The following is a 26,990-nucleotide window of genomic DNA, read 5'->3' as shown; positions in this document are numbered from 1 at the left end:
GCAGTTTACATCTACTAGAGACATGCTCGCTGGAGATATGGGATGGGTTCCAGGAATTACTGAAATTTCACTTTTTAAGCTTGATAATCCTCCATGAACGATTTGTAGCTGCGAGTCTGACTTTTCTAAGATGCTCCACGTCTGCTTCAATGGAAATAACTCACACAGAGATCTACAGCACAGTCGCATTACCGCCTATCTCTCAAAAGTATGTAAAACACAGCATAACTTGGGTGCATTTGAGTCATGATTTCTCGCGTTAGAAGCCGTTTCAGACAGCCAAAATAGCACCAAACAGTTGCTCTCATCCAGCAGTAACTTTCTGACACGTTTGCTCAATTTTTTTTTGGGATCGTCAAAAATCGACCAAAAACCATGAGGGGCACCTCGTACTTTTCACCAAAAATCAAACGATCGCGTTTTTCACCTTGAAAATGAAGACTTTTTACTAAGGCATATACTAACTCAAAATGGTTCTCTTGATCCAAAGCAACCACTGAGACTTTGTTTGTGACACCTTTATATGGAGAATCTCGATATTTTTGCCAAAAACCTCATTTCGTATTTTCTAGTAATGCTCAATAAGGTTGTTTAAAACACCTATTTTACTTGGTACCATTGGAAGCGCTTTGAAAAAGTACGTTAAGAAAGCTTAAGGCGATACGTGATAATCTTTACAGTGTATATAGTCGAATCTGACAAAGTACTTTGAGCAAGTCGAAATTGGATCAAAAATTAACAAAACAAGGAAGGATACAATGAGCGGCAAATGAAATAATTTTGGCTGGCAAAATCAATAATGCCTCTCTGTTCATGAATTGCAAACGATGCTTTGCGAAGCTAATAGGAAGAAGATTGTAAACTAACAGAGTACTGCAGATGAGCATCGCTAGTTTACTTTACTTTTCCTGGCGCATTTTATATTTGGTAGATTCAATGGCTGCAAATTGATCATCCAAATCAGAATTTTGATGTGAAATGTAAGATTGTCATCTTAATCGGAATGCATGTAAATACTACAGTGTTGTTGGAACATGTATATACACTTTAGCGCCATGACTCATAATGTGTAAGTGTCCCCTAGCTGTTAATGCAACCTTGAATGCCCATGAAGAACTTAATTAGGTGTAAATGCTCTATTCAAAACTCCACACAGCTGAAAGTGGGGGGCAACAGGAGAGAATTTGAGCGACGTGTTTGTTCTCTATTAATGCTGAGATAAACTCCTTTTTGCTCTTGTTCTCAACTTCTCTATACTATGGAAACTATTGAAGACTCAGCTGAAAATAGCTTTATGGAGCGTAAATCAAGCATTGTAGCTGTATGTTAAATGTAGCTTGATAGGCATCACCCGTGTAACTTTATATATTTTAACAGAGATGGCAAGCATTCGTGGATAGATCAACACCTTATACAACCTACCGATGGACCTCCTTTGGTGTTATATTTAGCTTATTTCTCTTGCGGATCATTATTGCGCAAGGATGGTACATTATCTGGTAAGTCTCAGTAGGGCTTTATGTGAAGCAATCATACTAATCCTTACTCCTCATACCAAGTTACGCGTTAGGTATGTGCAAGTAGCAACACGGCTTAACAATGCAGCTTTTGCACTAGTGCTAATCTTGGTTGATCCTCAACTGCAGGCATCTACTTACTCAACATGTTTCTTGCGTTTCTAACGCCCAAATTTGACCCTTCACTAGAGCAGGAGGAAGAGGATGAAGAAGGGCCTACATTACCCACACGAAACGATGAAGAATTTCGACCTTTCATACGTCGATTGCCAGAATTCAAGTTTTGGTATGCCTCCACTAAAGCAACTGTTATTGCGCTTGTTTGCAGCTTTGTTCCAGCATTCGATATTCCAGTCTTCTGGCCCATATTGTTAATCTACTTTTGTTTATTGTTTGCATTGACAATGAGAAGACAAATCCAGCACATGATTCGATACAGATACGTCCCATTCGATTTTGGAAAACGAAAATATAAAAAGGTAGTGGATATGGATACTGTTGATGGTAGTGGTGGTGAGACTTCATCGCCCTCTAGCACTGCTGCATAGTTATTTCTCCTCAGGTTCAAATCCTTCTAATAAATCAACATCTTGTCCAATTGCCTTTGAAAGTTCGGTATTCAACACCTCGTCTAATGTATGGTTGTCTCTGTGATAGAACCATTTGTGATGCTTTTCATCAAAATCATATCGTTGGGGACCACTACAGACGGAGACTTGAGTTGGGCTGCAGAATGTGTCTCAAATGATGATATTACCTGACAGGCGATGACAGCCAAATTTGGTGATTAGGTGGTTGCTTGTTAATGACATATGTGCCATGCTCGCCTACAGAGATGGTCATGACACCTTGCTGGCGAAGATAACAGGAATTTTAATTCTCTTAAAGGCTATATCTCTGACATTTGCCTTACGTTATATTCCACATCGAATCCTTCCATCTCAATTTCATCAGCCAGCTCCTCTAATCTGGTCACCATATGATCCAGCACCTCATCAGATAAGCGATGATATCTGTCGGTTGACAAGTCTCTATCGGTGAAATTGAAAATAAGAGGCAGTTCTTGCTTTAGTGCTAGCTGTACTTACGTTACAGTATAAGAAGGACTCTCATTGAAGCGAGATGAAGAGAAGCTGAAGTGACGATTGCTTGTTGTATGTTGCAAAATGCAAGGAGCAGACGCAGTTGATGATCTCAGGAAAGATTTACGAGGCAATTGCGCTAATGTGATTCGTCTGGTGGTATTCTGCAGGGAAGTGCGAGCAAGTTGTCTGAGCATTGTAAGTATGGTTGTCTGGAAAGAAGCAATCTAATGGAATACCATCACATCATTCAGACAGTATATTTTGAATATCCTGGGTTGAATGCAGGATCCCTACCAGTCACATAAAAGCTCATCATAGATCAAGGATGCCAGGTATCCATTACTTGATAGTAGTTGTAGCCAATGTCTATAAGAGGCAATGAACAAGGCAATATATATTTTGAGGTAGCTGTGATGCTGTAGAGTCTATGAAGCTTTTAAGAGGCTGAATATAATTATACAACTACATCAAGAAAAAAAAAGTATAAAATGTGGCATCGCGAGCTGACATTTAGAAAATGCAATTTTGACATGCCATGGCATGCAACCATGTGAAATAACCTTTATTAGGTTGATCAGACTCTTGCATTGAGCGTGTGAGGGAGTCGTAGACAAACGTTTTATCAACTGGATTAAATCGAATCATTTATAGTATTCACAACAAAACGAGAATGACACAATGGTATCATTATACATTTCTCTATAAGCTGGAGTTTATTTTATAGCAATGATGATCCATTGTAAAAGCGAAGCAATAATAAAAGTATCGAGAGCATGCACGCTCTCTGATGGCCTACTTTTTTTTTTTTGTCACTTGATGTTTCTTCCCTTCAAACAAATCTCGGCTTGCACTCGCTGAATGGTGGCCGCATGTTCATATATCTTGCTTAGTAAATCATCAATACATGCCTCCATTTGCAAATGCGTTTTCAATTTCGAGGTCTCCAACAGTATGTTTGTATCTCTATTGCTTGTTGCTTGGAAAACCTTCCTATTTGTTCGTAGACTCAAGTGTTTTCTTTCTTGCTCCCTCTCTTGGCTTTTTTTTCTACACGACCCACTGTATACTGAACATCCGGGGTATCTCTGACAGTTGAGGGGTGCAACTTAAACTGTCGCGCAACCTCTAACGCACTGACTGACCCTTCGCCTACAACTTGCTTGACGAGAAGCTGTCAGATGTAGGTTGGAAATTGCTTGTATTTCCTCTTATTGGCTCTTTTGTCTATAGTCGATGAAACACAAGGCATAAGTGCAATTGAAAAATGGAATAGAATAGATAGCAGCCTTTATAATTAGGCTGAATGTAAAATGATACAATGATTACGATCATCATCAACGTAAGTATGCTATGTCATTGTCGTTGTCAGCTTTGATCTGATGTTTTTTTTTTGCCAAATTCAATAGACGCTTTTGCCAAATTCAAATATAGCTTTGCTTCGCTACTGGACATTGAAGGCGGAGCGTTCGTCAGATGTGCCTTTTTATATTTTCTTTCTGTCTCTTTTCACCACCAAATGAATCATCATAATAGCGCATACCAAGGTAATACCTAATGCTCGCAAGCAATGCTAAACAGCCAACTCAACAGCATGTGTTTGGTAGACTTCAAGAACTTGTGCTATCATCTGAATGCGTTTGAGCATCTACATATACCCTCACCCACATATCAAAAGCGCAGAGCAGCCGTAGCAGCTATTATAAGGTGTCATACTAGCTCGCCTCCAAGCATTGTTCGCGATCAAGTTTCAAATTTAGACGAGTTCTTTGAGCAGGACTGGGTCAAGCACGGGCAAGCGGAAATATTGTTTATGCAAAGAGCATCTCGAGAAAGCGACAGGTAGAGTGTGTTTGATGGGGTGCATTGTGCGGATACCTGACACAATTCATCAACAGATGGTCTGGGCATGTCTCTTTTGTGGGTGGTAAAAATGAGCCTGGAGAAACAGACGAGGATACAGTGAAAAGAGAGGTTCTAGAAGAGATTGGCATCGATTTAAACCAAGGGTACCTCAAGGTTGGACAATTAGATGAGCGTGAGATCACATCTGTTAAGGATAACAAGCTGTTGATGATGTTGTCCCCCTTTGGTAAGATTGGATATGTGTGTTTATGCAAGAACAAGTGTTGACACATGCTGTGGGATAGTTTATTTGCAAGTTGTGCCTGAGTCCCCACCATTTCAACTTCAAACAGATGAAGTTGCAGCTGTTGAATGTTTGTACATTATGTGATTCTACAGTGTAACACCATTTATGACTAATACACACACGCAATGTTGTTGATAGGGGTTCCACTATCATTTTTCACATCAAACCAGCCATATGCAAACCATGCCATCACTGAGCATTTGACGTTAGTTCGAGTCAAGAATAGATTTGTGAATCGATGCATGCGGTTTTTGATGGGATCAGTTACATTCCCAGCCGTCCACCTTCCTACAACGGCAGTGAATTCGCAAACCACTTTCAAGCTATGGGGTTTAACACTCGGTATGACAAGCGACATTATTGAATTTACCCAAAAGAATCGCTTGGCGTTTCTGAAACTGACAAAGAGTAAGCCTATCTACTCGAGAAAAGACATTGGCATGTTGGTAGCTTTAATCACTCAATTACGGTATTTTATTCGATATGGTAAATTGGAACTCTATCCCAATTCAACTGCCATGAGGTATTGTATGGTTATTAACGAGGAAAAGGTAATGGTCTGACGTGGATATTTTTTTTTTTTTTTTTTTTAGAGCCAAAGCAAGGTGGGACAAGGTATATTGGTCATCTATACGCCTTGCTATTCTAGTTGCAATCCTCTTGAGATTAGGTTTTACAAGCTTATTTATTAGATTTTTGATCAATAAAGTAAATTGAGATAAAAACACAAGGTGGTATTACAAGTGGATTCGTAATTAAGCTGTAGGAGGCGCATATTAGGTTGTATTAAGTGAAGTAGTAATAGTAGTAATAGTAGTAGTAGTAGTAATAGTAGTAGTAATAGTGTAGTAAATTATTAAGTAATTAGTGCGTGTATGTGTGTGTATACAAAGTGTGAGATAGAAATGCAGGAAATCCAAGTAAATTTACAAAGGAAAGGAATGCTAAAAGTGGCAAGATAGTGTATATATAGTCTCATGTGATGCAAGGTAGCATCTAAGCTTTGCTAAAGTGCATTTGAGGACTACCCAAAGACGAATGAGGTGTGATAGGTGAAGCTGGTTCTGAGGTAGATGACCAGTAGCCGGAGGATGGTGACAAGGCAGGTGATTGTTCAGGGCTTTCCATGCGTTTTTCATTCATGTTGCTCAATCTCAAGGGTTCAGGTCTATGCTGTTTGATGACTAGTTTCATGGCAGATTCTTCGTCGTCATGGTTACTGGATTGGATCGAGTCGTATTCACTGCAATTGTCATGCTCGATGCTGTAAATAAAAGTTCGAATGCTGGATTTAGTTACGCTCATGTAAGCCAAACGATTGCGGTAGTCTTGATTCATCTTGGGCAGGAAGTTTTGTGCGACTACAAAGGCCAAGATGGCATAGATAGAGCCACCAACAAGATCAATCATGTAATGGTGAGTGAGGTACATTGTAGCGAACCACATCCACATAACATAGATGGCAGCCACTGGCTTCAAACGAGGAAACAAGTAAGCAACAAACAGCATCTCCAATGTGGCACAACCAGAATGAAGGGAAGGAAAGGCGCCAAATACGAGAGGGGAAGTACCAAATGTTGAGCCGTATAAATCCAAACCTAGAATATCATCGATACGAAGCAATCCGCCAGCCTCGCCTGGGATGGAATAGTCGGCAGGAGCAGAGCCGTAAATGATTTCATACCCTGATCATTTACAAAAATTGGTTAGTTTACTCTTGTCTATTGCACCCCCTTTCTTTTTTTTTTTTTTGAGTATTTGTATTTTAACTTACATGGTGATGCATTTGGAAAGAGCAACTGGGTCAAGACACCCGCTAAATTCATGTAGCCAAATGCTTTGCCAAACACCTTCAATGAGCCGGGAGGACCATAGATGAACAACAAAATGGAGAGGATGAACGGGAAAGAGAAATGAACAATGCCATATGGAATCCAGGCTAAAATATCAAGGACAGGATGGGTGTGTTTCGAGATAATTTCAGATAGGTTAGCACCATAAAGAATTCTTTCGAGTGTAGGTAGGAGGTTGACAAAGATGTGGGTGGGTCGATACTCAATAGGGATGAACTGGCAAGCATAGAATGTGATTAACCAGGTGAAAATAGGTAAGGCAGGCACTGTGAACCGTTTGATATAAGGAATCCAGAATGAAGCAATCAACGCTGCGGCCAACAAAAGTCGAGGTATCAGTGCCGGTGATTGGATCAAAATAAAGTCGATAAGCATGATTGTTGCAATCAATACGTATTGGAGGTCGAACAAAGACCATTGCTTTGATGTCATTGATGATGGCAACCTGTTGAGAATTCGGTTTTTTGCTAATAACATCATTGTGCAATTTTGTGATTAGGGTATAAGTATAAGTCAAGCAGGAAAGATAGAGAAGAGAGAAGAAAAAGAGTAGAAATCTTAACAAAATAAGGTATTTATATATATATATATATATATATACACCCTTCTCTTATTGTGTGACAGTAGAATATAGATGTACGACCACAGCAACATCTCCTCTTCAGTTTAACCGTGTATACATCTTCCTCGCTAGCAGACCAAATTCAGACAACACTTTGGCAGCTTTGCAGAATGACATTGGCCTTCACGAATGATCCATCACAACATGTTGCTAGACATGAGTGTCAACGCTCTGATTTCATAATGATAAAATGAGCAATTCGTAATATCATGAGAAATCCCATAAATCATGATCCAAGTAAAAGCAGAAAATTTTAACCGAGTACACCCGGTTATATAGTATGGCCTTTTATCAGAACGTCACCCACGGAAACCCAAGAAAATTTTTACTGTTGTACACAAATATTGACCCGTTATCCGAAAAAAAAAAAAAAAAAAAAAAAAAAAAATAGGTAATATGTGTTCTGATTATGAGGGAGCGAGTGTATAGCCATCAATGACGATGTTGATTGACGATTGATTCATGACAAAGAGGATGTGATATGACGTACACAATGCCATTGTTGCTATCGATGCAATGAACCTTTTGAAATGTCTGGTTTGAGACTCATTATTACATCTCTCTTCTCCTCTTTATCCTTCTACTCCTCTCTGGTAAATTTTAAACAGCAAGTCAATCATTCAGCAACCCAAGCATTTCTTTGGTTTTTCATGACAATTTGTCACACCACACGTGCCTTTTACCTTGTTGAGACATATGTAAACTACTCGTTCAAATGTTGTTTAAATCCTTGATCAAGTGGTTGTACATTGATCAAATGTGTCTGACTCTCCGTGTTGTCCAGTGGGATTTGGCCGCTTGGAGTACCGAATCCAACTTTTAGATGTAGACATGATACCAAGTGCCATCGTGCCATGGAAGAAACCACAGATTTCTGTATCACACGACCTTCTTTTTATGTCTGCTTTTGTTAACGGCCAAACAAAAGGACCGATCTATTGGTTTTTACAAAAAAAGTAGTTGCATGCGGTTTTGTCGTGTATGGTTTCTCCCTCGTCGCATGTCATGTCATGTACAGAATTATCCCTTGTTTGTTTGTTTGTCTGCAATTCAAAGAACCCATTTTTTTTTTTACTTGTTTGAAACATTTGAACATGATAAACTCTAAATTACAATGTGTCATCCCGTCGCTTCATAATTTCGCCGTACGCCGCTTAATACATCAAAATCAATTACAAATGACATTTACGTGTAAATATCTTGAGATATAAATACATGAGGTAAAAGAAGATGATGCAAAGATGAGAGGAAAAGTTTATTATGGACATCAACAAAGACACATGCCGTATACACTTTTTTTTTTTTTTTTTTTTTTTTTTTTTTTTTTTTTTTTTTTTTTTTTTCCAAGACTAAAATGTGCTGCATTCTCTTACTTGTGATCCTCAACCATGAGCATAGCACTAGGAATAGGCTGTCCCTCCAATTTAAACTCCCATCCAACTTTGGTTTCGTAGGCAGTTCCGTATTGATTAGATCCACCTTCAGCATAAACCCACTCAAAAGGAGCAGAAGCTGTTTGAACAACCAGCCAATACATCTTGGACTTTGCCAATACAATAGTAGTATCAGGTGTCCACTCCAGCACGCCAAATGGGTCTTGTTCATCCACGTCTTGAGTTTGAACAGAGACCGATTTGACACATTTAGACAGATCAGGTACCTGAGGACTGTTGGGTCCGAATCTCAGACGCTTGCTGGAACAGATAGAGAGTGTTGCATTCACGAAATTAGTGTTTTCGCCAATGACTGGCAGCTGAACACTGACAAGATGGACGTGTCGATTGGGAAAGAGACGATCCCACCAGCTCTCATCATTCGATTTCATGTGTTTCATATCAATCTGTTTGTTGCTGTTGCTTGGATTGGGCGAAAATGCAGTTGCTGCGGCTCTTCCATTTTCGATGACTAAACCAGAGATATCTTGTGTGGGTGGAAATCCTGTGTGCAATACTATGTGTGATTTCTTTTCGTTGTCGAACGTTGTTGTAGCAGTCAACAAAATGTCTTCCTTGTCCTGATTGACACAATAAAATGACTGGACACAACAAGTGATCAGGATGATGGAAAGGATAAAGCGGCGAACCCACATCCATCTGTGTTGATGCTGTACAACAACATCTTCTTCAAGGTAGATTTGTTCCTCAATACTACGTTTCTCGTCAAGTTTCATCAAGTGTGGTGAATAGTTTGGATGAAAGAAAGAGGGAAGAGTGAGAAAAAAAAAAGGGGGGAAGAGAGTTTATTTGAATCTGGGAAAAGTAGCCTAGCTGATAAAAGGAGAAGACATGCATTCTTCGTTTCAAAATCAATCATGCGCACACCCAACTGCATACACACACGCCAAGCTTCTTGTTGTCACTGCCTCTGACCTCACATTTCTTCCTGATTAGGGTGCTAAATTCTATACATTTATCATTTTCTGCGATAATAACACCAATGGATGCTCTTTCAAACGGCCCATGTTGGTCGCGTTCTATAAATACACTGTCGGTTCCTGTGATCAAATTAGAAAAACACCAAGGAATGCTTGTATCTTGGATACACATACACATCTCATGTAGGTACATTTATTGGATCAGGTACCACCACACATATACAACCGACTTGTAATGGTCATTTTGATCCAAGAAAAACATATGATTCGTGCGAATGTATGTCAGATCAAATAAAGATCCGTTCATTCCAAGCTACTTTCTGATTACGCCCATTAACAGTAGCCTCGTGTGTATACTGACCGTCTGCCCCTGTCAACGAATCTCACTTTATAGCTCTAGCATTTGCTATATATGATACTGGATTACAAGAAATCTTTAATACCGTAAGTTAGTGGTGAACACCATAGTTTGATAGAATCAATCCAGTAGGGCTCACACTCGAAACACCAAATGCAATTTGAATACAGTGGCATTCCTATCGCCGTATTCAAATTCGTAATTTGCATGGATCGAATATCCCAGATAGAATGCTTCAAAATAAGCCTGAAACAGTAGTAAACCTATACTAAACGTCTTTTCCAACTAGTAATCCCGTTTTTAGTAGCTTCTTCACAATATCGATTGCCCACGTTAAGAGGGCCATTGCTGATTTTGCCAGCCAAAATTATTTCATTTGCCGCTCATTGTATCCTTCCTTGTTTTGTTAATTTTTGATCCAATTTCGACTTGCTCAAAGTACTTTGTCAGATTCGACTATATACACTGTAAAGATTATCACGTATCGCCTTGAGCTTTCTTAAAGTACTTTTGCAAGGCGCTTCCAATGGTACCAAGTAAAATAGGTGTTTTAAACAACCTTATTGAGCATTACTAGAAAATACGAAATGAGGTTTTTGGCAAAACTATCGAGATTCTCCATATAAAGGTGTCACAAACAAAGTCTCTGTTGTATTCAAAGATACAGTATTAACAAATTAAGATAGATTTCAAAAAAGGAAGACTATAAAAAGTAACCAGATACGAAAACTTCAAGATTTATTAACTGATTCAAACACATCCTATTTATAAGAGATCATTACTGATGAATCATCAATCTATCTTGTTGTTTCAACTGAGTCAATACATCGTATCATGTTTATCTAATATCAGTCAATTGAAGGATCCGATTCGTTCGATCAGCCATGATGATACAATCTGTAGCCATCATTATCCTTCACTATCAGAGACCATCATAATCGATTATATGATTCACTTCTGTGTCGAACCTAATGTCCTAATGTAGACAGTGAGAAACAATGTAAATCATGATCCGACTCTTGCTGAGTTACTGAATGTCCGCAACCGCTACAGACTCAACAGTCTCAGTGGTTGCTTTGGATCAAGAGAAACATTTTGAGTTAGTATATGCCTTTGTAAAAGTCTTCATTTTCAAGGTGAAAAACGCGATCGTTTGATTTTTGGTGAAAAGTACGAGGTACCCCTCATGGTTTTTGGTCGATTTTTGACGATCCCAAAAAAAAATTGAGCAAACGTGTCAGAAAGTTACTGCTGGATGAGAGCAACTTTTGGTGCTATTTTGGCTGTCTGAAACGGCTTCTAACGCGAGAAATCATGACTCAAATGCACCCAAGTTATGCTGTGTTTTACATACTTTTGAGAGATAGGCGGTAATGCGACTGTGCTGTAGATCTCTGTGTGAGTTATTTCCATTGAAGCAGACGTGGAGCATCTTAGAAGAGTTGAATTACAGTTGCACGTTGTTTATGAAGAGTTTTTATGCGCGAAATTTCAGTATACATTAGTAGGGTTTGATGGCAATCATGCGCTGACTAGAATCAATCTTACAACTCGCACCCCCTAGAGAAACACACTTCAGTTATGTGATCTATAGCCAAGAGTAAAGCAAGAAATAGCGAGAGATGAGTAATGGGATGAAAAACCTGGGTTTATTTTACACGATGACGAATTACGAAATGACTATCAGGTATAAAATCTGTATGCTCATCTTAAGTAGACCTTTACAACTTGTACTTATACTTGAGGCTTAAAAAAGGCGCACAGTTCAGAGAGAAATAACCTTGAAAATGCTACCAAAAAAAGTCAGAGAAGCTAAATACATCATATAATACAAGAACATAATAAAGCATCTAATTCAATATTTGATAGTATTGATTTATAAGGGTGTTTTACCGTAGCGTAGCAAAAACGCAAAGCCATGGCAATCAGGCACCTAATCCAATACTTGGTAGCATTGATCTATATGAGGCTTGATCGCAGCGAAGCGAAGGTGCAAAACGATAGTATTCAAGCAGCAAATTCGGATTTTCATTTCCATTGCTAATAAGCTTACCAGCAACTAAATGCATCAAAATTTGCGTGAATCAGCTTTACCAAAATCAATATGTCTTGTATTCAAATTGGAAATTGCTCAGGCTGCAGATCTACCCTTCCAGTAAGCTGCAGCTACCGAAAATGTGATTTATCCCGTGTAAATAAACTCTATAAAGCAATACATAACCAAATTTGACAGCTTTCAAGCCTTCATATCTTGACCTGGAGCCACCGGAATGACATCAAACAATTGTACTTGAGTAATAGTAACTTTCTGGCACATTTGCTCAACTTTTTGGGGACCCAAAAAACATGGCCAAAAATCGACCAAAAAGCATGAGGTACCCCCTCATGGTTTTCATCGAAATTTATATTTACTGGTAAATAAGCAACAACCATACAAAAAAAAAAATTTTTTTTTCATCGAAATTCAAACGATCGCATTTTTCACCTTGAAAATGAAGACTTTTACTATGGTATGTATTAAATCAAAATGTTTCTCTCGATCCAAAGCAACTTCTAAAACCACTTTTATGAGGTCTTTATATGCAAAATTTCGACATTTTGGACAAAAACCTTGTTTTATATCTTCTAAAATTGCTTATTAAGTTCAGTCAAAACATCCGTTTTATTTGGCATCATTGGAAGCGCCTTGGACAGTATTCCAAAAGTGTATTAAGAAGCATCGGACGATTATCACAGTTTATATAGTCGAACATCATAAAATAGATTTTTTTTTTAAAAAAAAATTTGTTTATTGATTGAGCCGCGCGTACACCAAGAGTAGGAGGTCATGGTGAAGAGGCGGGTGCAATTTAGATATGAACACACGGATAAAATATAAGATAAAATATACTAAAAAAAAAATAAGATAAAATAATAAATAAACTACCTATTAGATAGTTTATGTTACAGTTGGGAATGGCACTGATCTTCTGCAATGGTCTGGTGGACAATGCTCCGGATCCGGCTCAAGATAGCTGTATGATCAATAGAAACATGATCAAATATAAATCGCATGTGGGCAAGCCACAATTCAGCAAGAGTGATGAATAAGATGCGGTATGGCTTGATGCCTTCACGCTGGCAATACCAGATGTCAGCAAAATCAAGATACCGCAGAGCTTGTTGGATGTCGGCGATCGAGGTGGTTGGCCAAAGAAATTCAAATATGACTCCCCTGCCACACTTTCTCTTTAGATGGGCAAAGAAAGAGGAGGTGGCTCGAGGAATCTTCGACAGACAAACACACGGGACAGAGAGGAGACTCAAACAATGCAGGCATGATGCGATGGAGAAAGCGACGGTGGGGAATACATCCCAAAATGAGGCGGTATATCACATTACGTTGGACAGTGGTAAGCGACAGGGACCAAAGGAATTTCCAGCTTGCTGCCGAGATGTACCGCAAGGTCAACGAGGGGAAGACAGACGAGAGAACGGCTAGCCGAAATGTTTTGGCCAAAGCCGGAACATTTGCGATAGATCGACCATCGTGGAGACGCAATTGCTCAATCAACGGCGTGAATGAGACAGAAGAGTCCTCTAATGGAGTTGGACTATAAAATAGATTAAAAGAGTCGAAAAAAGACGATATCTGCCCAATCTTGAACACTGAGATTCAATTAATTTTGGCGGCGGTGGCGCTGCTGCTGGCTGATCCAAATGCCTTTCTGATGATAACAATGATGATTGTGATGCTGATTAAATGGGGACAATAGGGCCTGAAAGGACCCAAATGCTCAGTGGGATCAGTAGACTCAACCCTATCATTCAATAGTCCAGAGCAAATTAGAGACAGAATAAAAAAAAAAGGGAACTTGAGCATTTTATTAAGCTACTATTACTGACGCTCTGATTTTATTAGTTGAATATAGGGCAACGCCATAAATCGTCTAAATCTTCTTGATCTAATGGCTCTTGCTTTGCGGCAAACAGTGCATCTCTCACATAGATAGGGTCACGCATACCAGTAAACACAGTTCCAACCTCCTTATGAGACAACAAGACTCTCAAAGCCTTGATACTCAGAGGTGAATAAGCATCTTCCAAAGAGTGATTGAGCGAGGGACACAAAGCACTCAAAATGCGATCCAAATCATTATTCTTTCGTAGGGTATCAATGTAGGCGTAGTCGACTATGTCCTTTGCCAAAACATCCACAGCCTAAACATATTCAAGATGGGTCAGTCCACTTTTTCCAAGATGGAAGAAAGAAAGCAGTAATTACCTCTTTATAGTTCTGAATCCAATCTTGATAAGCCGCTAAATCTTCGTCTGATCCCAATTGATTAGCATAATTGTGGAGTTCTATCAAGTCTTTTTCGAGTTCAGGTAAAACCTGCAGTGTCAAATAATGGCGCGTTGCAAAGTGGTTCTGTGCCAATCTAGCAAGGTTCTCGGATAGAACTTGTCCCCAAACAAATTTAGATGTCAATGATTCTTCCTCGACCGGCACTAATGGATACTTTTTAGTATTTTGCATACAACACCATCTACATACTGAGCATCTTACATTCTGACATGACGTCTGATTCTAGTTTAGCGACGTGTTCGAATGATGATTGCATTTTGGCCATGATTTCATGCTCGGCTAAAAATTGAGTTTGTTTCATATGGTATAATCAGATTCATATTGCTCTATATAATCTTTTTTTTTTTTTTTTTTTTTTTTGCACATCATGCTTACCTGGTCCTTTTCCATTGGCTCCCAATTCATGATTCACCAACACTCGAATCTGTCCATTTGCAATGGCATTCAATGGTCGATTAGTCATGAGGTAAATGTCGTGTTCCTTTGCTATTTGAGCGACAGTCTTCATCTTGTCGTTATCAGATGGAACAGTTGCTTCTTTCTCGTATAGATTGAAGGGCACCTCTGCAGCTACAAAATTGGCAGGATTCGAACATGATTTGATGACTTCAGGCAATGATACGTGGTCCACAGCAGAAGGAAATGCCATTGTGTTTGAGCATACACCATAACCACCAATCTTACCTAATGATCCCACCCTTTCAATTTTAGTCTGGTTTGTTACATAGTGATGCATTGCACAACCATACCATTTGCTACAAGACCATCGAGATAACGAAAACTTTCAGATAAATCCTTGTACAACTGAGCAGATGTGTATCTTCTCTTCTTGGACATGAGCATTCGTTCTGGCGAATTGATCATGAAGATATCCAGTTTATCCGTCTTCAATCTCTGCATAGATGTCTGGATTTGCTGTTCAATGACTCGAGGACTGACTGAATGGTACATTTTCTCGCTCAACTGGATATAATCCTGCTTGGGGTCGAAGTCTGCAATGTCTGATGCTCCCAGGTAACCAGATTTAGTGACAAGAGTGATGGAATCCCTTGATAATTTCCCCTCTTTTTCCATTGATTCCAAGGTATTACCAATTAAACTTTCAGAAGCACCTTATTTTTTTCATTATTTTCACATTACACTTTTTATTGTTTGTTTACATTATATTGCTATATACCATTTTCAAAATTATTTCCAGTATCGATAATATTCACACCACCTTCCAATGCAGCGATCAATGCTTTAGTATGGCTCGGCTTTGATACGCGATAGCTTCCAAATCCAAGCTTCGACACGAGTTTTCCTGTCTTTGGGATGATTTGATTCATTTGAAAGACGAATAAAAATGATAATTTAAAGCAAACATGAACACAACGAGCCCCGTATTGGCACTATTCAAGGGGAGTTGATGACTGTCTATAATGTGGCGTGTATAGAATCAAACAATCTAGCGTCGTTTCAAAAAAAAATCTCACTGTACAGAGCAGATTTTATCAGTTGGCGGGAAAACAATACCAATCCATTATCTCTGTAGAAATCAATCAGTTTGTATTACTTGCAACATTTCATTTTTAAACCTGAGAGATCTTTGGCGATAATAAGCTATTCTGCCCAAACACTGTTTGAGTATGTATCGAGCAGTAGGATTCCTTCTTATCCACACTTTGCAGGGGATTGCACCAATCTTAAATGTGCTAATTAAACCTAATTGAATGATTTTTGCCATGCAACCAAAAATTTTCATGAAATCATTCATGAAAGAGTTTCATTTCGGAGCTCTGATCTTGCCAGATAGTATCATAGGATTGGCTCAGTGTAATTCTGGGATGATCCAAAATGATCGTTATCACTGATTTCTAGACACGCGACTCAATGTTCACTACTCTGTTGACCTGTTTATGATTTATTTGTATGAGATGTTAACAGCACGATCGAGAAGCAAGATCTTTTTGCAACATTCACACGCCTAGCATTTGGCGTAAAAAGAAAAAAAAAGTGTCGCTAGAAGCCAAATAGGAGCGATTGTCGAGTAATTTGTTATAGAACTAACTCTCGCGGAGTATTGACATAGATTGATGCAAAGATGGTTTTTTCCCATTCATGGCATGGGTCTTACCTTTCTAAATAAGTGTGTCTTTGGTGACTGCCGCGTGCTTGATTGTATCAAGAAAAATGTATATATAAATGCTACATTTTCAATGCTGCTTTATCTTGTTTTCTTCTTCTTTTCCTCAATTCATTTTTTTTAATATGTCTACTGTTTCCAAGGTCTTTGCTCGTCAAATTTTCGACTCCCGTGGTAACCCCACTGTTGAGGTTGAGGTCACTACCCCTAAGGGTGTCTTCCGTGCTGCTGTCCCCTCCGGTGCTTCCACTGGTATTCACGAAGCTGTTGAGCTCCGTGATGGTGACAAGTCTGCCTACATGGGAAAGGGTAAGTTGCAACATTTGAGTTACGCGTTTTGCAAAAGTACATTGCATACTAAACTTTAATTTTCAATTTCAGGTGTCCTCAAGGCTGTTGCCAATGTTAACGATGTCATTGGCCCTAAGCTCATTGATGCCAAGATCCCCGTTACCGAACAAAAGACTATTGATGAGTTTCTCATCAAGCTCGATGGTACCCCCAACAAGGGTAAGCTCGGTGCTAACGCCATCCTCGGTGTCTCTCTCGCTGTTGCCAAGGCTGCTGCTGGTGATAAGGGTGTCCCTCTCTACGTTCACTTTGCTGATCTCTCTGGTTCCAAGAAGCCTTTCGTTCTCCCCGTTCCTGCTTTCAACGTTATTAACGGTGGTTCTCATGCCGGTAACAAGCTCGCCATGCAAGAATTCATGATTCTCCCCACTGGTGCCAAGTCCTTCAAGGAAGCTATGAAGATTGGTTCCGAAGTCTACCACAACCTCCAATCTGTCATCAAGGCCAAGTACGGTCTCGATGCTACCAACGTTGGTGATGAAGGTGGTTTCGCCCCCAACATTCAAAAGAACGAAGAAGGTCTTGAACTTTTGGTCCAAGCTATTGAAAAGGCTGGTTATACTGGTAAGGTCAAGATTGGTATGGATTGTGCCGCCTCCGAATTCTACAAGGATGGCAAGTACGATCTTGATTTCAAGAACCCTGACTCTGACAAGTCCAAGTGGATCGACGGTAAGGAGCTCACTGCTCTCTACAACTCTTTCGCCGAAAAGTATCCTAGTAAGTATCTCAGACATTTATCAGATATGGAAGATGATAAAAGAAAATCGTATGTTTCGTTTCACGTCTCATAATTTTTTTTTTCTGATTCATATCTGTATGAAACCTTGTATATGACCTTGTTTACTTACGTGTCGTTTTTTCTTATAGTTGTTTCCATTGAAGATGCTTTCGATCAAGATGATTGGGCTGCTTGGGCTCACTTGAACGCCGAATCTGAATTCCAACTTGTTGGTGATGATCTTTTGGTTACTAACCCCAAGCGTATTGTCACTGCCATTGAGAAGAAGGCCTGTAACGCTCTCTTGTTGAAGGTCAACCAAATTGGTACCGTTACCGAATCTATTCAAGCTGCTCTTGACTCTCAAGCTGCCGGTTGGGGTGTCATGGTCTCTCACCGTTCCGGTGAAACTGAGGATACCACCATTGCTGATCTCGTTGTCGGTCTCCGTACTGGTCAAATCAAGACTGGTGCTCCTTGCCGTTCCGAGCGTCTTGCCAAGTATAACCAACTTCTTCGTATTGAAGAAGAACTCGGTGAGGGTAACTCCATCTACGCTGGTGAGAACTTCCGTACCGCTCATCTTTTGTAAATAATTTAAACAAAGTTTAAGCCATAAAAAAATCAATTCCATCGCATTCATCTATACTAGAAAATAGCATATTTTTTCAAAACCGAATTCTAATAAAATTAAAATATCGTGTTGTTTAAAGTCAATGTAAAAATCAAAGACATGTCTCTTATTAGTTTTCTTTGGAAGTGTTGATATTTATCCATTTCTGGAATTACATCTATAATACACGAGGTAGATTTAACGAAACATACTGCAAATCTCTACATGTATTTAATATGTTGCAGTGTGCTCTAGTTCCATCTATCTTCTTTTAGTAAGCCTCATATATATATAACATGGCCGGATAAAAGTAGAAAAATACACTTATTAGGCATATAATACGGTATCCAATCAAATGATGTCCCTGAGCGGAGTAGATATGTCAAAATGTTCCTAATTCGGAAATTGAGTGTAGAGCGAAAAGGATTGACTTCAGCAGGTTGTATCAGCATTGAAAGAGAGAAACACAAGGGTTATATGTAGTTTCTGATAAAACAGCATGCCATTAAGAAAATTTAAATAGAAAAGTGTTAAAACAAGAGGAAAATGCTACAAAGAAATAGTTGGTTGTTAGCGAGAGTACAAAAACCACAGTACAGCAATTTACATAAAAAAAAAGGCTCTAGCATTGTAAGTATACGTGAGAGTGAAATTCCAATTTGAGACCTTGTTGTGCCAATTGAAATTGTATATAAAGAGTGTTTTTATAGACATAATTTGGGCTCATCTGATAGACAACTTATATTGCGTCTACAATTTATATAAGAGCCTACACGGCAGATAATTAATACCTTCCACGGCGTGGGAAGCGAACAAAGCATTCCAAAAGGGATAGCAATGCGATTTTGACAGGCAACTCGCAGTTTTTATGCAAATTTTTTTTATGTTAGTTAGCTATAGCAGCTTTTGCTTTTTAAGATGAGATTTTTGGCTTATTTAGATTGCAGTTTTATTAAGAAATCCTTAATACACACTTCCAGCGTCAGGAAATATGAGTTGTAGAAGATGTAGCCAAATAAAGACTTACATCATGCATTGACGTTTCAGTGAATTTTGAATCATTCAAAGTGATAAACACTTGGTCCATATACGGTCGATTTTGTATTATTCATTTATTATGTTTAGATGCGCGGAAGCCCTTTACTGCCCCCCCCAACTGTTGATTTGGAAGGTTAAACTAAGCTTGAGTGTCAACGGTTGACTCTGCTGAACAAAAAACCATACTCCTTTTATGAAATGTTTGCGACACATCAAGGGAAATGTAAATGGAAGACCTTTTTTATTGATTTGATATCATGTATGCTCACTTTAAGAGAGACTAGAGCTGGAATGTGACATTGATGACACTCGCTGCATATGTAGCATAATGCCAACAATCCCCAGTAGCAATTGCTCCGAGAAATTCCACTCATTATGACTATAAATATCAAAGCCGATAGTAACAAAACCTCAAACCAAACGTCCCTGAGCATAAACTACATGGTTTGTTCTTATCAGGCATCCCTTCATGTTGAATATGTATTTGTAGTGGATTAACAAGTATTTGGGTGCTTTCAAACCGTGTCGATCGGAGGAGACTAGTCAACTGATGTCGCCTGTTTTGGTTTTAGAGTTGGTCGTGATCTTAGATCTAGTTTCATAACATGATCATGCAGTGCAAGTTTTATTTGGTACATCATTTGTGAAACAGGCACTGCTCAGTTTTCTACGATGGAAGTTTGGATAGCTTGTGAGTTTTAATGAAGAATTCTGAAAATATATAAATCGAACCACAGTGGCCCTCCCAAGATATGCCAAGATTAAACGAATCAATTGTTTCAGGTATAATTTTTAAGCAAGATCAAAGTTTTGGGACTGAAAGCAGTAATGAAAAGATGGCATTGGAGATTGTACAATATGTAATTAATATACAAGTAATGTTCCTTGATTGAGTTGCACAACATTTAAGAGTATATGTTTTGCATTCTACATGCCAACACAGTACGAGAATGAGTAACCGAGCCATGTCCGCATTTGAATGGTATTTGCAAGCTTGATTCCGAGGAATTATGGTCATTGGATATTATTAGACTTTGAGTTGGCGCGAACAGCGTCCATGATAAGAAGCGCAGCAGTATCTCCTTGACAATCAGACCTGTCTCTTTGACAATTTCAAGGCAACCGATGCTGGGATAGGAGCCTATTGCAAGTCCAATCTGTTGTACATCGACCGCTTTGGTCTTGGCAGATGCAATGCGTCATTTCAATCACTGCAGCACTTGCTTCTTGAACAGCTCGTTTGAAATTTCTTACTCTATCGTATGCGATGCAATGACAATGAACATTTTAGTTTCATAATTTCTGTTAAAGCAAAAAGGGTACCGAGTAAATACCATGGGTGTAAAAAAAAAAAAAAAACCGAAAGCTTAAAAGCATCATTTATCAATTTGTGATACAAATTAATTTGATTCTAATCAATCCAATGCAGGTGCAGTGTAGTAGATTGCAATCGGTTGATGGTGTTGAGAGAATTTCGGAGTCACATTGGATTGCTACAAGCAATTGTATCCATTAAATGAATTGGATACAATCGTCTGAATCTTCTGCTCTTCTTTTTCTTTCCTTTTTCTCTCCCATTACACTCTGCTTTTATTATCAGAAGGAAAACCTTGGCCAGAAGAAATCACTTTATCGTCCAATTCAGCAGCCTGTAATCTCAACATTGCAGTATCATCCACTCTCTCTCGCTTTACCCAGAATAGATCACCATGAGCTCGAAACCAAATGCTGTTGGAGCACCAGCTTCCAAAAAGATTCGAATGACAATGGCTTGTGAACGTTGCAGGTGAGGTTGAATAACGGGCTTCTCGAGATGAAAGCTAATCCATCTGTTGTCATTATCACAATTTGCTCGCTATCAAAGATCAAAGAAAGGTAAGCCTGACCTCATGAATGAAGTCAGGATATACTTTTTTTTTCTCACGCACACACTCTCCTCGATTAGTTAAATGTGATTTTGCTCATCCCCGATGCGCAAGATGTCAAGCTGCCAAAGGTAAACCATGTCTTGATAGAAATGATATTGCAATGGGTACTCAACGTATACTCTCAGCCGAATGCTCTTACGACGGAAGTGCAACTCAAGTCGATTTATTCAACCTTGTCAAACTGAACGAAACTGTGGATATTTTGCAGAAGAGAGTGCAATCGATAGAGACTGACATCAAGGACGTTTGCAGCAATACACAATATGTAGCAAATGAAGTTCGAATGACTCGGGCGGCTGGTGGGAACCAATTTTCAGAGAAGAATAGCGACATTGATCCAAACGAGCACCAACAGCAACAGCAGCAACAGCAGCAACAGCAGCAACAGCAGCAACAGCAGCAGCAACAGCAGAGAAAAGAATACGCTGCTAGTTCTTCAAACAGCATCGCACGAAGCCCTCGCATGAACAACATGAACAACCTGCTGGCTACATCAAATACACAATGGTCACTTTCACTCACTCCAAAAGGACTTCGCATTGATACCAACATTGTGTCATTACATGATTTATACGACATTTTACTATCCGGAGTGTCTCAATTCGATTTGACTGGTGGATCGTGTATGCATGAGACAACCAACACCATTGATTCAGCATCTCAATCGTCAGGCTCAAGTTCTTATGCTCCGGAGAGTCCGCGCCCTGAAGCCGCTACTGTGTTGAGAAAGAAATCTTTGTGGAAGACTCGCCTCAAGACGTTTCCATTGTACAGTAGTTGGGAACCTCAAGGAAAAAGCAATGACAGTAATAGCCAAATTGAAGATTTGTCAAACTCGGGTCATACGAGAAGCAGTAGCGCAGTATCATCCACTTCAACTCTATCTTCGTCGCTCTCTGAATCCATACCAAAAGAGACATTGCACCGCATGGTATCCATATTCTGTAAATGCTTTTTGTGTCTGCCTTGCCCTGAACCAAATAGGTCCATTCTTGCCAGATTTGAAAATGGAACACTTGATCCACTACTGGCCAATGCGGTGCTTGCATGGACAGCTCGACACACAGCGATCTATCACAACCTATTTCCCGGAAAGGATCCCAATCAAGTAGGACAAAATTTCTTTACAAAGGCGAAATCACTTGTCAAGGATCGATTCATGAAGACGAGCATAGACACCATGCACAGCCTATTGATCATGTACATTTATGCGATTGGTATTCCCAGTGAGCACAAGGCTGAGGTTGAATCAGAAGCATACATCTACTTGGGTTTGGCGATACGCATGTGCCTGGATCTCAAGATGAACTCAGAATCCAGTAGCCCTGATCCATACGACAAGGAGAGGAATCGACGCTTCTTTTGGGTGCTTTATTTCCTGGAGACATTGGGATCCATCCATTCGGATAAACCATTTTCTCTGCCACCCAGAAATATGGTGACAGTTCAATTCCCCACGCTAATGGAGCATGAAAAGCAAGGAGAAGCAAGATACAGAGTGGAATTCATGATCCAGAGGTTCAAGATTACTCGCATCTATCGAAACATCATTTATCGAACAACGGTCGAAAAGCCATTGCTATCTCAAATATCAGCCATTGACAAGGAGCTTGAAGAGTGGAGAGCAGCACTGCCCTCTTACTTGAAGTACGAGGCGGGAGACATTCACAAACGACGCTGGAATTCGACTTCATTCAGAGAGCAAGCCTGCATCAAGTTGAACTTTGAATACAACTTCCAATTATGTCAATTGTATGGTTTGTTCTTTTCGAAACCTGGACCTGACGATGATGATGATAATGAACAACACCCACCCTCTACCATTGAAGTGCTGTCGAGAGAGATCTGCCTCAAAGCAGCACGTAACACTGTGGAATTACTCGAGTGCTGGGTTCAACTGAAGCAGCTGTGGTGTCACTTTTCACTGGAGAACCTGATGATGACTACCATGATCTATGGAAATATTTTGACGCAGCCCAATGATGGTGAACGGGAAATTGCAATAAAAAATTTGGCAAAAATAGCCAAGATTTTGTTGAATTCTCCTGTACGACATCACAAATATGTGCTCACACTTGTCAGCAAGATCAGTCTCATCTTTAAAGAAATTTTGCACACTGAATTGTTTATCGATGGTAAAGGTTTACCCAGCGAATCTGTATCAATGGTTGCCAATGACCCACAACAGCCACAAGACCAAGATGTACAAGTTCAGCCTCCTCCAGTCACCGCTACAGCACAATCCACAACACCACCACCTCAATCCACATTACAACCACATCAACAACAACAACAGCAGCAGCAGCCACTGTCACTGCCCTTCACATCACAGCCAGCAGTGACTCCAATGGCACCAGCATCATCTATCCTGTCACCTCTAACACAGGGGCAACATACCAAAACTAGCTCCATGCCAATCAGCACACCTCAAAGCAGTATTCAGCCTATTTCATTGACAAATCCATTCACTCAAAGAAACCCACTTTACAACGTGCTTGATGTTGCTTCTGCTTCGTCTGTATTTGACATTCACAAGACTGACACATTCTCAGAGGATATGCATTTCTCTGATTTTGTCTACACACCCACAATACTTGACTATTCGGCCGCTGTCAACAATGCAGGCATGTTGTCTAGTACTGTTGTATCATCTCCTAATGCTAGTGGAAGGCCGGATTTCAGTCAACAGCAACAAAGCAAGAAACCAGACTACACGGCAACGATGGAGGATAACTTCCAGCAACAACAGCACTATGCATCGCCATCTCAGCAGCAACAATACAACTTTGGGTTTAGTGGTAATACTGCGCCGGCAAGATCCAGCATGACAACGCCTTCTTCGTCCAACGTCAATACACCTAATCAAAAAAGCTCGCCATCACAACATAGCATGTCTCCACCTCCCTGGCTGCAGATTTCCTCTGCAAACACCAATGCTGCTCCATCTTCATCGCAGCCCATCTTGCTGAATCATCCATCAGATAATCCTCAACAACAACAGCAGCATTATATGCCCATGAATCCTGGTTTCAATACGAATGGACAGACATTCTCTGATTCTCAAGCTCCTCAACAACAGACAAATCAACCTCAATCATCCGCACCCAACCCAATGAAGAATTACTATGACAATGCACCACATTATAGTAATCCATACTACTAAACTCTCTTTCACTGTGTATATAATAAATCTCTCAATGTGTATTTTTATCAATTTCAAACCAGAGCTTGTGTATGCTAGTAATGCTAATTTCAATGTTGGCTTCCATGCTATCTCGATGAAAATACTCACAAAGCACAGCTTGCATGTTGATTCAACCAGGCTTAACTATACTCATTTTCTGCCTTGTGCGTTTGTAATCGCACCTGTGTTTTAAGCGGCCAGGAACCGAATCAATCACGTTAAAGTCTATCGTGCAATCTGATTTCTCTTGCATTCAATGAGCACAAGCGCCTGGAAACATTCCTGAACTATGCACGTATGAAAAAAGATACTATGTATCAAGTGATTTTCCATCTTGGGCTTATCTGTTCTCGTGCATACACACACTTTCGAAATATGGAAATATTGGTTTAATACGAAGAAACATCTTCTTTGTTAGAAAAGAATGAATATTTTGAGAGGTAATAAGAAGAATGAAAGAAATTGTCAAGTTGGATGCAGTATAGAAGGGAATAGGAAGGATAAGTATAATATAGAGTATTATATATATATGCAAAGTAATCATTGTATGAAGGAAGAATGTATCAATGGTTGGAGGAATGAGAGAGGAAAGGCCGTTTACAGTGAGATGGCCATGTTGTCACGGTTGATAATGCAAGAAGCATCTTTGTAGCCAAGCGAATCAATGATGTTGCTTTCTTTCGCAAGCATGATACGCATGATTTCAGCTGAAGAGTAATTCACGATACCCTTGGCAATGGTAATATTGTCTACGAGGCCTTGAGCATCCTTGTGTTGCACGACCAAATTCACAGCTTGATGCTCGACAAAAGTGCCCTCAACCTTGGAGATAGAATGAACAAAAAGATCATTGTCCAATTGACCATCATGGATAGCATCGGTGATATTGCTTTCAACGTAGACTGTGCCAGCTGTATGCAAGCCGTGTAAAATCCACCATTTACGGTCCATCAATGGCTGAGGTTTGGCGACAAAGCGAGTGTGGAGAGGGATTTTCTTGGAATCAGTGACCAGGGGATCAATGATGGGCATAATGTTTTCAGGTGTGGCGCCACGTGCAATAACAGTAGTGACACCAGCTGCAGTGGCTAAATCAGCAGCTACCAATTTGGTGATCATGCCACCTGTGCCGAGAGAGGAACCAGGTGCACTGACCTTGATTTGATCTTTCAGTTGCTCAATGTCATCACAAACAAGAACTGGGCGAGCGTCAGGGTTGCTTCTTGGGTTATCCGTGTAGAGACAGTCAACATCAGTCATGAGGAAGAGATAGTCAGCCTTGACCATACCAGCAGCAATGGCGGAGAGGGTATCATTGTCACCAAATTTGATTTCCTTGACTGAAATGGAATCATTTTCATTGATAATAGGAACAACGCCCATGTCCAAGAGCTCTTCTAAGCAGTTGACAGCATTTAAGTATTGGGAACGCTAAGGATTTGAGATGATAAAACGTTAGTTCTGTTTGATCCATTATGATTAATGCTGCTACTATTTACATCAGCTAAATCGTTGCGAGTCAACAAGATTTGAGCAACGGGTTGGTTGAATTGACCAAAGAGATCATCATACATGCTCATTAAACGACCTTGACCAACAGCAGCAATAGCCTGTAGAGCAGAGAAAGAGTTAGTATACTACGATAAAGGCAGAGAAACACACATTTGGAATTTGATGCTCACATGCTTTACCTGAATGGAGGCCAGTTTCTTTGGTTTTTCTGACAAGTTGAGTCTTCTTAGGCCCGTACCAACAGCAGCAGAGGTTACAAGAACAACACGATGACCCAATCGCTTGAGTTGAATGATGGTTTCAACGATTCTCGAGAGATTTCCCAACAATGGATAATGTGAAACTTCATCACAGATGGACGATGTGCCCACCTTGATAACCAAAGTTAATGAGGCAGTTGTAGGGCGATGTGTGTTTTGAATATTACGATAGACAACCATTTTGTATCTGATTTATTTTAATAATTTTTTTTTTGTATATCAAATCAGAAAGAAATGCAATGCTTTATTTATATAGTCTTTCACATTTTGCTTCTCTCTCATTGTTGACTCCCCCTTTTTTCAACTTCTTAAAATAGCATAAAGCTATGAACCTTTTTTTTTTTTTTTTTCAGCGGAGCATTCGTCAAATGAATAAAAAGAAGCCCTGTGCACAACACACGCACGTAAATATACAATATGTCCCTTATAAAGTTAAAGGCTCTTTTGCTGAAGGATATTTATAATGATATTTGACCGTGTTTTAGGCGTACAATCTCAAAGATCTCTATTGTTAGCCTACCATCATGTTCCATTTACTCGTTATATCATGATTTTAAACATAAACAGCTAAAAGATCCATCAAATTATTGTCTCGAATGATTTTATATTATGCTTGATCAACATTGATAACGATTTGATAAGGGGACCCACATCTATACTAAAGAGGATTAGCCAAATCACTTACTATATCAAGCATTGATATATCGTCATTGACAAAATACTTGGGTTTCTTGTTTTATAAAAACCCCACATAGAACGCTTCACATGAAAAGGAGGGGGGGGGGGCAAGAGCAGTTTTGATCTTTAAGGGACCCTCCCCCCCAAGATAAATATTATCTCATCAACAAATCAAATTTCAAATTACCGGATTTTTGGCATGTGAGTCTTTTCCGCATCCCTCTTGCCTTTCTTTCTTCCAACATTTAAACTATTACAGCCCACTATCCTATAC

General features: G+C 39.6%; 9 protein-coding genes across 9 annotated transcripts; 4 read left to right on the top strand and 5 right to left on the bottom strand.

Annotated features, from left to right (window-relative positions):
- Nucleotides 1–1,258: 1,258 nt before the first annotated feature.
- ATC70_002017 (uncharacterized protein) lies at nt 1,259–2,065 on the top strand (the record flags this gene model as incomplete). Its single annotated transcript, XM_064821402.1, has 4 exons — nt 1,259–1,321; nt 1,378–1,499; nt 1,560–1,570; nt 1,647–2,065. The coding sequence occupies 4 exons, from the start codon at nt 1,259–1,261 to the stop codon at nt 2,063–2,065; spliced, it is 615 nt and encodes a 204-aa protein (XP_064681088.1).
- Nucleotides 2,066–2,270: 205 nt separating this feature from the next.
- On the bottom strand, nt 2,271–2,796 carry BUR1 (serine/threonine protein kinase, CMGC, CDC2/CDK subfamily; the record flags this gene model as incomplete). Its single annotated transcript, XM_064821401.1, has 3 exons — nt 2,271–2,369; nt 2,431–2,548; nt 2,606–2,796. The coding sequence occupies 3 exons, from the start codon at nt 2,794–2,796 to the stop codon at nt 2,271–2,273; spliced, it is 408 nt and encodes a 135-aa protein (XP_064681087.1).
- A 1,322-nt stretch (nt 2,797–4,118) lies between these two features.
- Nucleotides 4,119–5,314, top strand: ATC70_002015 (uncharacterized protein; the record flags this gene model as incomplete). The annotated part of the gene is made up of 5 exons (XM_064821400.1): nt 4,119–4,146; nt 4,207–4,441; nt 4,498–4,691; nt 4,750–4,818; nt 4,890–5,314. 5 exons carry the CDS (start codon nt 4,119–4,121, stop codon nt 5,312–5,314), a joined length of 951 nt encoding a protein of 316 aa, XP_064681086.1.
- Nucleotides 5,315–5,747: 433 nt separating this feature from the next.
- On the bottom strand, nt 5,748–7,036 carry ATC70_002014 (uncharacterized protein; the record flags this gene model as incomplete). Its single annotated transcript, XM_064821399.1, has 2 exons — nt 5,748–6,436; nt 6,526–7,036. The coding sequence occupies 2 exons, from the start codon at nt 7,034–7,036 to the stop codon at nt 5,748–5,750; spliced, it is 1,200 nt and encodes a 399-aa protein (XP_064681085.1).
- Nucleotides 7,037–8,595: 1,559 nt separating this feature from the next.
- ATC70_002013 (uncharacterized protein) lies at nt 8,596–9,396 on the bottom strand (the record flags this gene model as incomplete). Its single annotated transcript, XM_064821398.1, has 1 exon — nt 8,596–9,396. One exon carries the CDS (start codon nt 9,394–9,396, stop codon nt 8,596–8,598), a length of 801 nt encoding a protein of 266 aa, XP_064681084.1.
- Nucleotides 9,397–13,855: 4,459 nt separating this feature from the next.
- Nucleotides 13,856–15,380, bottom strand: ATC70_002012 (uncharacterized protein; the record flags this gene model as incomplete). Its single annotated transcript, XM_064821397.1, has 5 exons — nt 13,856–14,158; nt 14,223–14,449; nt 14,508–14,585; nt 14,682–14,990; nt 15,056–15,380. 5 exons carry the CDS (start codon nt 15,378–15,380, stop codon nt 13,856–13,858), a joined length of 1,242 nt encoding a protein of 413 aa, XP_064681083.1.
- A 1,176-nt stretch (nt 15,381–16,556) lies between these two features.
- Nucleotides 16,557–18,095, top strand: ATC70_002011 (uncharacterized protein; the record flags this gene model as incomplete). The annotated part of the gene is made up of 3 exons (XM_064821396.1): nt 16,557–16,740; nt 16,813–17,502; nt 17,653–18,095. 3 exons carry the CDS (start codon nt 16,557–16,559, stop codon nt 18,093–18,095), a joined length of 1,317 nt encoding a protein of 438 aa, XP_064681082.1.
- A 3,087-nt stretch (nt 18,096–21,182) lies between these two features.
- On the top strand, nt 21,183–24,245 carry ATC70_002010 (uncharacterized protein; the record flags this gene model as incomplete). The annotated part of the gene is made up of 1 exon (XM_064821395.1): nt 21,183–24,245. One exon carries the CDS (start codon nt 21,183–21,185, stop codon nt 24,243–24,245), a length of 3,063 nt encoding a protein of 1,020 aa, XP_064681081.1.
- Nucleotides 24,246–24,863: 618 nt separating this feature from the next.
- ATC70_002009 (uncharacterized protein) lies at nt 24,864–26,218 on the bottom strand (the record flags this gene model as incomplete). Its single annotated transcript, XM_064821394.1, has 3 exons — nt 24,864–25,697; nt 25,766–25,876; nt 25,958–26,218. The coding sequence occupies 3 exons, from the start codon at nt 26,216–26,218 to the stop codon at nt 24,864–24,866; spliced, it is 1,206 nt and encodes a 401-aa protein (XP_064681080.1).
- Nucleotides 26,219–26,990: the final 772 nt, after the last annotated feature.

Source organism: Mucor velutinosus (assembly GCF_035048745.1).
Source record: "Mucor velutinosus strain NIH1002 chromosome Unknown tig00000093, whole genome shotgun sequence".
NCBI classification, from domain to species: Eukaryota; Fungi; Mucoromycota; class Mucoromycetes; order Mucorales; family Mucoraceae; genus Mucor; species Mucor velutinosus.
The sequence above is the reverse complement of the archived record's forward strand: the minus strand, read 5'-3'. Positions and strand labels throughout refer to the sequence as shown.